At 43.2% G+C, this 13,207-nt stretch overlaps 1 protein-coding gene across 2 annotated transcripts in view; it reads right to left on the reverse strand.

The window, feature by feature from the left end:
* Window positions 1-13,207, reverse strand: part of MBTPS1 (membrane bound transcription factor peptidase, site 1) — a 55,031-nt gene that overhangs the window by 7,874 nt on the left and 33,950 nt on the right. The window contains exons 12-19 of one of the 2 annotated variants that reach the window (XM_058528369.1): window positions 12,156-12,300; window positions 8,754-8,942; window positions 8,049-8,221; window positions 6,520-6,635; window positions 5,822-5,978; window positions 4,932-5,056; window positions 4,145-4,222; window positions 1,244-1,384 (exon numbers count right to left, since the gene is read on the reverse strand). In XM_058528369.1, coding sequence (XP_058384352.1) covers window positions 1,244-1,384; window positions 4,145-4,222; window positions 4,932-5,056; window positions 5,822-5,978; window positions 6,520-6,635; window positions 8,049-8,221; window positions 8,754-8,942; window positions 12,156-12,300 — 1,124 coding nt within the window. The remainder of the gene's footprint in view (window positions 1-1,243; window positions 1,385-4,144; window positions 4,223-4,931; window positions 5,057-5,821; window positions 5,979-6,519; window positions 6,636-8,048; window positions 8,222-8,753; window positions 8,943-12,155; window positions 12,301-13,207) is intronic. The other variant, XM_058528370.1, reaches the window with a different exon arrangement.

Genomic DNA, 13,207 nt, shown 5'->3' on the forward strand with positions numbered 1-13,207 from the left:
CTCTCAGGAGCCCGAGATGCTGAAGTCTTTAAACCTGGGGGCGCTGCTTCCATCCTGCTTCTCCCCGTGTCTGCCACTCCAAGTCCCATCACACCAGCCTGGACCCAGTGAGACTCACGAGAGAGACACCAGGAGGCACTTCTCTCAGTAAAGAGCACTTCTGGTCGAGTGCGTAAGGCCCCCAAAAGGCCCTCCACGCTGCCACCTGAAGTCCAAGGACCAGGACAGTCCTCTCAGGCATTTAAAATGTTAATAAAGACTCTTACCAGGAGATCCCAGGTCTTAAAGAAAATCTCTGTGGAAATAAAACATTAATCTTCTTTCAACTCTAACTTTAACCTTCACTTTTGATTTTTAAAAAGACCAATCAAAGTCTAAGGATTTACATAAAATGCTAGGAATTTAGCCAACTTTAACTGCAAATCAGAGCGAGCTGCACCACAACGCCCAGCCACGCTCTAGTGGCGTCGCTCCTTCCGGGTAAGCCTGCTCACTATTTACAAGTGTGAGGATATAACTTACCACCTCCCCATCCACCCTCAATTCCCCAGGGAGTTAGAGGACCAGGTTTTTAGTCCTGGTGTGGTCATCACTTTACCAGGCAAAAAGGTGGAACACTTTTGCCACTCCATTTCCTCCTTTACAAAATGAGAAAAATGAAGTCTGTGTCCAAGCTCAAAACCCCCAAATTTAAAGGATGCATCGAGAGATGCTGAAAAAGAGGACGGGTGCTAAGGACCAGCCTCCCCGTCACTGAGAAAGGCTCGCAACAGTTAAAATTCCCAAGTCTGGCAGGAGAGGCAAGTGCTGGCCCTCCAGGAAAAGAGTGGGTCTGACCTGAGAAGGGGCACCTGCAGGGCAGTTCCAGTGAGAACAGACTCCAGAGGGGGAGCCGGGGAGGGCGGGCAGAAACCAGGTAAACTGGGCAAAGGGTCTCTCCACTAAAATGCAGTGGTCTTGGTACCCGCTGGCCTCAGGACGACGAACATGGAGGGGAAGGCAATGTAGCCTGAAAACCCAGTTTTTTTTGCTATTAAATGTGTCCAGACTTAGATACCTATCAAAATATTCCAACCTATCAAAGCGGCTGGAACTTCCCCAGCTGCACCTGGCTCTCAAGAGTAGGTTTCTATTCATTTACCAGCATCTCATCAGTGCCTTTTCAGGGACAAGGGGGAGTGAGGATTTGTACGTCAAAGTCACGAAGCCCACTCTGCTTTTCAGTCACCCCACCAGTTCTCACCTTTCTGTCGGTGACTGTCATCCAAGCAATTGGAATCTCCGTACAGCACAATCCGGCCTCCGCCCTCAGCTGGAATCTGATAAAGTCCCAAAATGGGCACGTTTTCAACAACTGCTGTTTCCTGCTTTAAAACCTCCAATCCTGAAATAACACAACAAAAACAGCCATGCGAATTTTTGTAAAGAATTGATTACTTTCTACTTGCCACTTAACTTGACATTTAGTCCATGTGACAAATAAAAAATAACAGCAAAATCTAATATTCAATCACAATAGTGCAAACTTTTAGGATCGGAAAACAGTATCTTATGTGCCATTCATTTGGGTTTTAGCCAATTTCACTTACATGTATATTTTTATATATATGTATAAATATTATATATATATATATACATATATATTCCATATCCAATCTCTTTCGTTTTTACCAGAAATGGTGGTACATAGTAATTACAATCCTAAAGATGCCGCTTCTCCCTTTTTATCCTAAAAACACAAATTTTTGTTCCTTCTTATTATGCCGGAAGGCTTACATCTTCCGACTGTATACACAAGGGGCAGCCATCCAGGAGTCTCTTGCTGAACACACAGGTACCTCTATGGATACAGTTATATATACTAATACCCAGGTTTCATGTTTTCTTATTAAAAGCTAGGACAAAACTAATTTTTAAAACATGTCCACATATTTTAAATCTAGATTTAGGTATTTGTTACATTAATCTCACAAATACAAATGTTCCCACAGCAGAGCCTTCTTACCTCTGCCCAATTTACAACGTTTAATGAATCAAGAAGTCAAAAATGCATGAAGGCCACAGACAGCCACCGCCAGACATCGTCACATAATTGAGAGTCTCTACCCCTGAAGCAAGGGCTTTCCTCGGCACCAGGAGATGACGCACATCTCCATCAGAAGCCAGGATTTACCGTGCTGACATCTAAAATGTCTGTCGCTATAAAAATGCAGCATTTCCTGCTCCCTGTGTATAATCCCACTAGGAACAGAGTGGAAGAGAAAACAAGGTTTCCTTTGTTGGGAGGGAAAGAGAGAGCAATAAAACCTAGGACACGGCGAAAGTGCATGCGGTACTGCTGTTTGGCCTCGTGGTCTGACCGAGTTTTGTTTCTGACAATAGGGTCCTTTCTGATCCAGCATAACCCAGATTTTCAAATTCCTATTTTGTACCCAAAAGATATTCAACTTACAGCCTGTTTGAAAATAAAAATCCCCTTAAAAAGGATTTCCAGGTAATTAATTTTTATTTTCAGACTAGCAGAACACCAAAATCAAGTATGCACCCTTAAATCTACTTTGACTCCTCTCCTCCTCAGAACGAAGAGCCAGCAGACGGCAAGAAGCCCATGAGACCACTGCTTTCACCCACTGTGTACACCGGGCCAGAAATGACACCGCCCTGAAAGACACTGATTCCAGAGAGAATCATGAACGCGCAGGAAATTGTGCCGAGTGAGTGGGAAGAGAGGATCATTTATGTGCTTAAAGTTAAAATATAACCTCATGAACACAGATCTATCTATTGACTGACCTTATCTTGATGAAGGGAAAAAAAGACTCTTCCAGGTAATACAAAAATAAATTCTACCTCACAGCTGCAAACAGATGAGGGAGAAATCCTGCTTTCTTGTCATTTAATGAAAACTGTCCCTAACTTCCAATTACAGAAAACGGCAGACTTTATAATGGAGGGGGCCTTCCATTCTGAAATACAAAATATCAACTTGCATGAGCCATCCCGTACATTTCCATAAGCCTGTCATGCTGCGCGTAGAATCAGTCTCACAACTCTGAGCACAGGTGACAGAGACAAGGTGCACAGTGCAAGTTCTGGAGTGCCAGGCCACAGGAAGCCTGTCCTCTGCCGGGGCAGGACTTTGGGAAGGGCTGAGGCAGCCCAGGTGGTTCCCCAGGTTTTCTCAGCCCACTCAGCACGGGGTCACAGATACTACTGTGGGAGAACTGGCACCACCTGCCTTCTTGAGTGACACCTGTCTGTAGTTACAGCAGCAAAACTGGAAGCGGTCTTTCTTCCTTTCAAATTCTTAATGGAATTTTAAAAGATGAGTCTGTAATTAATAGTCTTTACTTTTCCTTAGTTAAGAACTTGAAAACCTGGTCAGCATTTGTCTAAAATTTTAGTTACCTGGCAATCACAGAAGCAGAACAATTCACAAATAGTAACAAAAATTTCAAGCAACTTTGAAGGTAGTTTAAAATAAATCTACAAATATTCACCAGCCCCTCTCCTGTAGGAAATTCAACTTATTTTGCAGAAGTCAATATTATACATATTTAAATTATTAGCAAGAGGCTGTCTTATCTATCACTGCACCCACCCAGAGCCACTAACCAGAAGTCTTGCCTAAAAGTAGGTATCAGACAAATAATATTGCCATAATTTTTTTTGTGTGTGAGGAAGATCGGCCCTGAGCTAACATCTGCCAATCCTCCTCTTTTTTGCTGAGGAAGACTGGCCCTGGGCTAACATCCACGCCCATCTTCCTCTACTTTATATGGGACGCCGCCACAGCATGGCCTGACAAGCGGTGTGCCGGTGTGTGCCCAGGATCTGAACTGGTGAACCCCGGGCCGCCGCAGCAGAGCGCGCGCACCCAACCACTTGCGCCACCGGGCCGGCCCCGCCATACATTTTTTAAAAAAACAAAACTGCTAATGGGTATGTGGATTTCTTTTTGGGGTGATGAAAATGTTCTGGAAGTAGACAGTGGTGGTGATTTGCACAACTTTGTGAATACACTAAAACTCACTGAATTGTACACTTTAAAAGGTCAATGTCATGGTATGTGAATTTTATGTAATAAAACTGTTATTTAAAAAGAAAGACGAAAACCACAAAGCACATGAATAGCACTCCTTACCTTGGTCTTTAAAAGTCTGTGTTATCACAATGCCATCTTCTGGAAATTTAGCGATGCTGCACCCTGATGCATAATACACTGGAAAATAGTTGTTCAAAGTTACGACAACACACAAACACTCAACCCTTTATCAACTGCTACTCATTTACCTAACATGCATTCTTTAGACATGTTATAGTTTCTAAAGCTGTTTTTAATCTTAAGAGAAGAGCTGCTATTATTGCCTGGTCACACTTAAACTACAAGTAATTACCTCAAAATTCAAGCTAAAAAATGCTGTTAATACAAGGTTGCTGAATAGATTTCAGAAGTCACAGCTGTCAGAGACTTGAAACAACCTAAGTCAGGACGAGAAGAAATTTGTAATAATAATGCTCAAGATGATGTTCTAGAAACTAGCTACCAAAAACTAATCTGTGGGGAAACTTCTTCAATGAGATATGCAAAGTTATTCCATAAACAGAATTTTATAAATAATCAGACCCTGTAAGGTTATTTCCTATTTTGGGAATATGCAGGATATAAAGAACCATATAGGTGGCACTGAAATTAGGAATGCTTGCATAGAATATTTTCATTTAAAAATCTGGATAAAACTAGAGTGGTTAACACCCTGCTTTACAGATGTCCTTTTCGAAAATACTGAATAGTTCTCTCCATAGACCCTACTTATTTAAGAATCATATCATTCTCTCTCTAACTTAGACTTTAAAGACACAAGGCTGGCTCCTGTTCTCAAAATCTCTTAGAATATGTGCCCTATTAAAAAGCAAACACAAAACCTTACTGTCATGGTTTGCCAAGGTAAAATCCCCTTCATACAGGCCATCGCTGAACGCCATATTCCAGACAGACAGAAGTTCATTCAGAGCTGGGATATTAGCTCCGCCAGTGTCTGGCATCCACCACTGCCTGTGAAAGTGATAAGGAGGCACGGAGAATGAAGGGATTAAAACACCCCATTCACACTTAATCTTTTCATGACCAAACTAAATTTCACCTGCCAGAATCCAGTCCATCCACACTAAGGCTTCAGCGGGAACTGTCTGGGGTTGAGTAATACTACAACATAAAGGCTTCAGCCGAGGTGCAGAATAAATCAAAGCTAAATTTATTTCATGAAATGCACCATATATAACACAAATGCACTGCATAGAAAGCCTAGACCCCAAGAAGGTCAGTGAAGGAAAAGAGATGAGACAGCAGCTTATAAAGTTCAAGGCACAGACTCTAAAGAAAAAATTCCAAATATTTTATAGGGGTGATACACTCATAATACACTAAGAATCTTTGATTGATAACTAATTTACTGGAAGGTTTCTTTACGTAACAGTTCCTTCGGTGTATTCACATTTGTATAGATTCAGTAATAGAGAGATGGAAGGATGGAAAAGAACTAAACAGAAATTTACAGCTCAAGTATCTAAGATCAACAAGGAAAGACAATGAACTCTTTAATTAACACCTGGAATCAGTGAGCACTGTACTTACTTTACAAGCACTTTTCAAGCACATCTCCACTCTATGAAGAGAGCGCTCTCTCTAACCAAGTGTCTGAACCTGTCTCTGACAACCGAAAACACAACTAACGGGCCAGTCACTTGAAGTATTTGCTGGGTAGAATTTAATTCCAAAAAAGTCAAATGTCTTAATCCAAATACCAGCTCCTCTCAGTACCTCGTGTTTTCATCGTAAAACTTGACTTTTCTCATAACAGACGTGTTGTACCAATCACTGAAGACAATGAGCGAAAGGCCGTTGTCCACGTCCCTCCTCAGTTTGGCAACCTCCTCGGGGAAGTACTCCTCTTCGCTGTCCACCATGAGCAATGTTCCTGAGGGGCAGAGGCAGGTGTGAGAACGCTCACCTCTGAACAATAGGACATCACTGCTTCAGAAACACAGTGTTTTACTGGCATCCATATCTCAAGTTAGGACTTCTACTGTTTCAGTTTATGCCCCTGGACCCCCTCAGAAGGGGGTGAAAGAGAAAAGATCAGGGCCCAGCAGTACAGACACCAGCTAGCTGTGGCCCTCTGACTCATTTGTGACACCCAGTATAACGACATTTCACTTACTTGAGAAGAAGCAAAATTCAATGCCAGAGTTTTTTTAATTAAAAAAATAAGTAAAAACGTACAATTGTCTGTCCCGAGTTTAATAGTTTGGCACTTTAGCTGAAGGTTACACCCATCAGCACCAAACAGAACACACGCCACTCCCTTGGGAGCCTCGTCCGGGCCTCCACAAGGACCAGGAGACCCTGCACATGCTCCCTTGCTGGTCTCTCATTAAACTGTGATTCACCTCTCAAACTTTTCACAAACACCCAACTGAGCAGAAAGAACAGCTGGCTAGCACCTCGTTGCTGCTCACCATACTGATTAGCATCAAAGCACGTGAAGGGGGAGCCGAGGACTTCGACAAAGTAGCCCATGCTTCTCAAGTGTTGGTACATGTCCCTGAAGTTGGTGTGGATGTGGTCACCATTCCTGAAAAATAGTAAGGCCGGCACTAAAACAACCAATCTTGACTTATAACAAAGGCTTATCTAGAGTTCATTTCTGAAACCCGGTCATCTCTGAGGGAGCACAACTCCACCCCCAGCACAGGCCTAGGGAGTCCAGCCCAGGCAAAGAAGTCGGCCTTCCAGATCTGCTTTCTCTGGGCTGCACATAAAATGGTGATGATAAGAAATCATGCACATGGCTCGGGCATGAAGGAGATAAAATGGCAAGAAGAAATGGCCAACGAAATGATTTGTACAGTGCACTGAAGCATCACTTCAGCAGTGGCATATGCGTAAATGGCTAACAACCACCCCAAATGCAGCATGGGAACACAGAGAGGCCGGAACAAGCGACCCGGGGTGAGTGAACTAAGACGTCGACACACAGTTAACCTAGCAACACTGCTGCTTATCACCTTTCCGTCCTTTTTCCTCCTAAACATGCTCGTTTTCCTATTGTACACTTTATGTAAGCCACTTAATCAAATGCCCCCTGGAAACCTGCCACCCCCACCTCACAGCCTGCACAGTCCACCTCCTCAGCAGGGCTGAACCCACGCACCCCTCTCCCAGCCCACGGCCATTTCCTTGGTCTATCAACTTCTCACCATTTCTTGTCCACCTGCCTCTGGTCTGAGCCGCTCCAATCTGCCTTCCAGAAACGTCTTTATAAAGAGCAGAGCAGATCTGACCCTGTAAGTCCTGCTCAAATCTTTCAATGCTCCTTCGTCCCCCCACTTTCAGCATGAAGTCCAAACTCCTCTACTTAACACTAAGGCAGAAATGAGCTTGGCGTATGGGCCAAGAGAAAGTTGACCCAGCCGCCCTGGAGGGAAAACCAGGGAGAGGGCTGGGTGGGGGGCTGCATAGGGGCAGGGTCTGGAGGGTTGAGGAGGACACACCGGAAGTCTGGCACGTGAAGAAGTCTGGAAAGGCAGCCACTGGAGAGTTTTAAGCATCGTGATAGAATTAATGTTTTTTAAAGATTACCACCAGAGCTGCTACATGCAGAGTGGAATTTAGGGGAGCAGTGAGACTCGTCAGGAGGCTGCCGACGCTGGCCAGGCAAGAGATGACGACAGCCTGAACCAGGGTGGGAGCAGAGGCAGTGGCCAGATAGGGCAGGATTCAGAACATATTTTGGGGGTAGAACTGATGGGATTTGCTGACGGATTCAACAGAGGAAGTAAGGGAAAGAGAGCAAGTAAGGACGAGTTCAAGAATTTTTACTGCACGACTGTGAAAGTCTGCAAGGACAGTAGGTGCCCTGAGAGCATAACAAGGACCTGCAAAGTTGGGGAGGTCGCGGAAGTCCAGGTTCAACAAGGAGCAATGACTGCTCCCCAGAAGGCCAGCAACCCTTGGTGCTGCTGTGGAAGGACTGCTGGCTGCTTACCAGTCCAAAGGGTCATTCTTCATTCTCAGATTATCCCTGGGGAAATAGCCAGGGGGGTAGCGGAGGTTGTGGTACTGGTCCCAGAGAACTCTCTTGCTTCGAGGAGGAGCAGGAATTATCTTCACCTTAATTGGGAGCTTCACTGTTGAAGTCTGTTCTGCACCATTTTTTGACTGAAAAAATAAAAGAAACTTGAAACGCCCCTTTTGCCCAGAAGAAACTTTCAGGTTTTTGGGTTTAAAAAGTCACTTCTATTTATCAACTTACCCCAAATAATTTGAACACAGGAATTTCTAATAACATAGGAAGGAACATTCATGTACCACAATTAATTCCATTCAAATTCTTTTAAGAGTTTAAGACTTAAAATTTAATGCACCTTGTTCCTAAAAACTATTAGACTACATAGGATTAACCCTACATTCCCCTTTAGAGAATGCATATTATTTGTAATCATTTTGAGTTTGAAATCTGGCAGAAAATTGTCCTATCTGCTGTTGCTCAGCAACAAAATCGGGGGCACCATCACTCATTTATTAAGTGGGTTTCTAACCTCCAGCTGCTCCAGAGGCCCCAGAACTATCGATCACGGCTGTCCGTCAACTGTGCTTCAAATCTGAGACCCCGAGCATTCAGCCTGCCCTCCCTCCCTGCAGGTGACCTGAAAGGCTAAGGAACATGAGCCCCTCCCCTGCATGCACTTACTTCCCCCTCTGCTGGGGATGCCACGGTGATCATGACATGGCCCTGTGCGGTGCCTTCCCAGGAAGCTGCTTTCTTGGTAACAGAAATGGAAATGGCCAGGTAGCCTGACCAAGGCCATAACACCGAGGAGTAAGAGAAAGCAACTTCGATGTTGTCTCCATTCTGGGGTAAATAGGGCTGCCAGTCAGGCTGCAGGAGAAAAACAAGCAAGGCTAAGGTGACATGCTCAACTCCTATATTACCTACACCAGTTTTTGAGAAATATTTCATTAAATAGGGCAAAATGAAATTTATACTCAGATACTAAGCAACCTATAACCAAAGTAGCTTATGGTATGTCTAGAGCATCATCCACTAGAAAAGTCTAGAAACCACTATTTCTATTTTTTTTTTTTTTTGAGGAAGATTGGCCCTATGCTAACACCTGTTGCCAATCTTAGCTGTATATTATATTTGTAGAGCTGTAGCTCTTCTATGTGGGATGGGACCTCAGCATGGCTTGATGAGTGGTGAGTAGTTTCGCACCCAGGATCCAAACCGGTGAACCCCGGGCCACCGAAGCAGAACACGCGAACTTAACCGCTATGCCACCGGACCGGCCCGCTAGAAACCACTATTTCTGACAGCTTCCAATTTCAAAGAGAATTTTTTCTCTAGCTTAAAGAAAAGGGGACACATGGTTTGACAAAGAACTTTTATCTGATAGAGAACTACAATAAATGAAAACTCAGGTTTGAGGTTAGATTCTAATTAGTTGTATATTTAAGAAAATCACATTAATTAAAAGAAATAAGATAAAATGATATGGATGCAAACTGTCCCCAATCAGGTTCTGAAGCTAGTGACTGGGCAGGCAGAGGTGTAAGGGATGCCCAGAGAAAGAGCTGGGTTGGCTGTAAAGACGACTGACCGCCCTTTCAGTCTCTCTAGGTTTGAGGAAGCAGAAAGGGAAGCAAGAGAGCAGACATCTGGAAGAAACATAAATTAGCTCTTACAATGAACCAGTATTTCAAACTAACCTAAATTACTCATTTCCCTCACAAGCCAGATAGCAACAATATACTCCCCAAGTAAGTTGCATATTTAAAAACATTCTGAAAAAGAAGAAAAAGTGTTTGTAGGACACAGCATCACAAACAACAAGGAAGGAAAGAGATTTTTAATAAATGCTCCTGAGACCACTGGTTAGCAATTGGGTAGTTAATTTTCATCCATCTCTTAAATACCACATATCAAATTAACTCAACATTGATGAAAAAATTACATATTTAACACACTTAAAAGGAAAATTAGTAGGGGCCGGCCCGGTGGCGCAAGCGGTTAAGTGCGCGCGCTCCGCTGCGGCGGCCCGGGGTTCGCTGGTTCGGATCCCGGGCGCGCACCGACGCACTGCTTGGTAAGCCATGCTGTGGCGGCGTCCCATATAAAGTGGAGGAAGATAGGCACAGATGTTAGCCCAGGGCCGTCTTCCTCAGCAAAAAAAAAAAAAAGAGGAGGATTGGCGGATGTTAGCTCAGGGCTGATCTCCTCACAAAAAAATAAATAAATAAAAAAAAAAAATAAAAAAAATAAAAGGAAAATTAGTAGAAAATTGACATTTTATTTTATCTCTGGAAGGATAAAGTTTCTAATTTTTGAAACAACAGAAATCACAAAAGATGAAAATTCAAACTACATGAAGATGTAAAACTTTTACAGAACTAAAAAAATAAAAACCACCACTAACATTAAAGATAAAAGAAAACAATAACCTGGGAGAACTTTCTGCATAAAACAGAACAATGGTTAATTTCTCTACGACAGGAAGATCTTGTTCAGATTGACAGGGAAAACCCAAACTGCAGGAGAAAAATGGGCCAAGGAAATGAAAAGCTAATTCACACAAGAGGCAATACAATTAGTAAACAAACCTAGAGATAGCCCTTCAGAAATAACTGAAGAAGTGCACACTAGACAAGATACGCATTTCACTCCCTCTAAATTTAAAGTTAAAAAATGAACCACCTAGAAAGAAACCAAATGTCCATCAACTGATGAATAAGCAAAATGAGGCACATCCATACCATGGAATATTATTCAGCCATAAAAAAGAATGAAGCACTGATTCCACATGGACGAACCTGTAAGCCGTTATGCTGAGGGAAATAGGCCAGTCACAAAACACCACATACTGTACGAGTCCATTTACATGGACTGTCCAGAATAAGTAAATCCATAGAGACAGAAATTAGATTAGTGGTTGCTGGGGGCAGAGAGAATGGGGAGTGACTGCTAACAGGGGTTTCTTCTGGGGGTGGTGAAAATGTTCTAGAACGAGATAACAGTGATGGCTGCATCACTGCTTGTGAATATACTAAAAACCACTGAATCGCACAATTTAAAACATTTTGTGGTATGTGAATTTTACTTCACTTTTTCAAAACCTCATGGAATTAAAAAAAAAGATGCACCATTCAGTGCAGGCCCCGTGGAGACACCACCCCTTTGCATAAAACCGGCAGCACCACGAGCAGCCGCTTGAGCTGACGTAACTCTTCTCGTGGAAAGAATTTGGCAGTACGTACCAAGGGCCATAATAACGTCCACACCCTCTGACAAAGGATTCCAAACCAGGGAGTCTATGTTAAGAAAATAATTCAGAAGAAAAGAAAACCATATACGCAAAGTAATTCAGTGAAGTGTTGTTTATAGTTGAAAACCACCTAACTGTTCAAGCAAGGGAAACAGTAAGCAAATTATGATTTAACAAGTCTATGTACTATTAAACCACCATTAAAAAGTACATTTATATAAACAGCTACATTTTAAAATGTTTACAACATAACGAGAACTGAAAGAAAAAGACTAAAGTTTTGCTCACTGTACAAAGATAACAAAAAATATGTATTTCAGATAAGAACTGGAAAAGAATATTTAAAAAACAGTGGCTATGTGAGTGTGCTGGGACTGGAAGTGATTTTTCTGTTCTCTCTCCCTATCCTCTATTGTTGTGAGAACGTTTACACAGTAAATATAAAAAAAAAATTACAAAAACAAAATTCACATAAAGACAATATCTTCTAAACTCAAAGGCCCGTTCATGCGCATTAAAGAATAAAATAATTACAAGTGGGCCTTTAATTACAGATGAGAAATTGTAAAGACGAGGAATCAAATGTAATGAGTTGGTTCAGGAGCAGATAGATGCTGACTCAGGATGCCACAGTCAAAAAGTAGCACACTGGTTCCATTCCCTCCTGCTGCCTTCTCTGTATAGGACTGAGGGGAGAACAAAGCCCTCTTCAATGCCCTGGCCCCGGGCAGCAGGGGAGAACTTCTCCTCTTCTAACGTCAAGAGAAAGGGTTGAGACACAAAGGTCTGGGCCATGTCTAAGTTCACCACAAGCCCAAGAGCAGTCTCACCTTGTCTACGATTCTTCCAGTGACACCCATGCCGTTGAGGATCGTGACATTGACGATGGTCGGCATTCCTCCGTAGTAGATGGGCTGAGAGCAGTACGGCCACATGTAGGGACACTCAGTCAGATCTATGTAGCTGGGGCTCAAACTGAAACAAAGAATCAAGTGTTAGAGTAGAGAGTGTAGCAAACGACAGCAAAGCGACACAACTATGCAGGGAGAGCCAGCCTCTGAGGACCTGAGCTTACAAGGGCCTGCCCGCAGGGCTACCCTCGGCAGCGTCTAGGAACTTGCTGTGGAATGCTCCCTGCGCTGAGAAGGCCACTGGCCAGCCTGCCTAGACTGTTGGTACGAACAACAGGATGTGTGGGGACACCTCTTTCCTTCTGTGAGTCTAGAACTCTGGTGGTTGTGGCTGGTGGACAATGGGTACGTGAGTTCCAAATCACAGCATCTCAAATGACTGGGGCAAGGATAGACTTGTTTTTTTTGTTGGTGAGGAAGATCAGCCCTTAGCTAACATCTGTTGCCAGTCTTCCTCTTTTTGCTGAGGAAGATTAGCCCTGAGCTAACATCTCTGCCCATCCTCCTCTATTTTGTATACGGGAGCCACCACAACATGGCTTGGTGAGTGGTGCCTTGGTCCAAACCCAAGACCCGAATCCATGAACCCCGGGCTGCCAAAGTGGAGCATGCGAACTTAACCACTACGCTGCCCCCCCAAAGACAGATTTTTTAATAAATGGAGCTGTGACAAATGAGTGGCCATTTGGCAAAAGATAAAATTAGATCCATACTCACACCATACGCAAGAATAAACTCCAAACGGATCAGAGAGTCTCAAGTAAATAAAAGAAAGTAAATATGTAATAGAAAAAAACATGGGTGAACTTCCCTTTTACCTCAGCACAGAGAGAGACTTTCTGTGACTCAAAATCCAAGGGCAACAACAACAAAAGACTAACAAATTTGGCTATTAAAAAAAAAACTGCACGTCACAAAACACTTCGCACAAAGTTAAAACACAACCGACAAACTGGGAGAAATACTTGCAG

Source organism: Diceros bicornis, chromosome 32, assembly GCF_020826845.1.
Source record: "Diceros bicornis minor isolate mBicDic1 chromosome 32, mDicBic1.mat.cur, whole genome shotgun sequence".
NCBI lineage: Eukaryota > Metazoa > Chordata > Mammalia > Perissodactyla > Rhinocerotidae > Diceros > Diceros bicornis.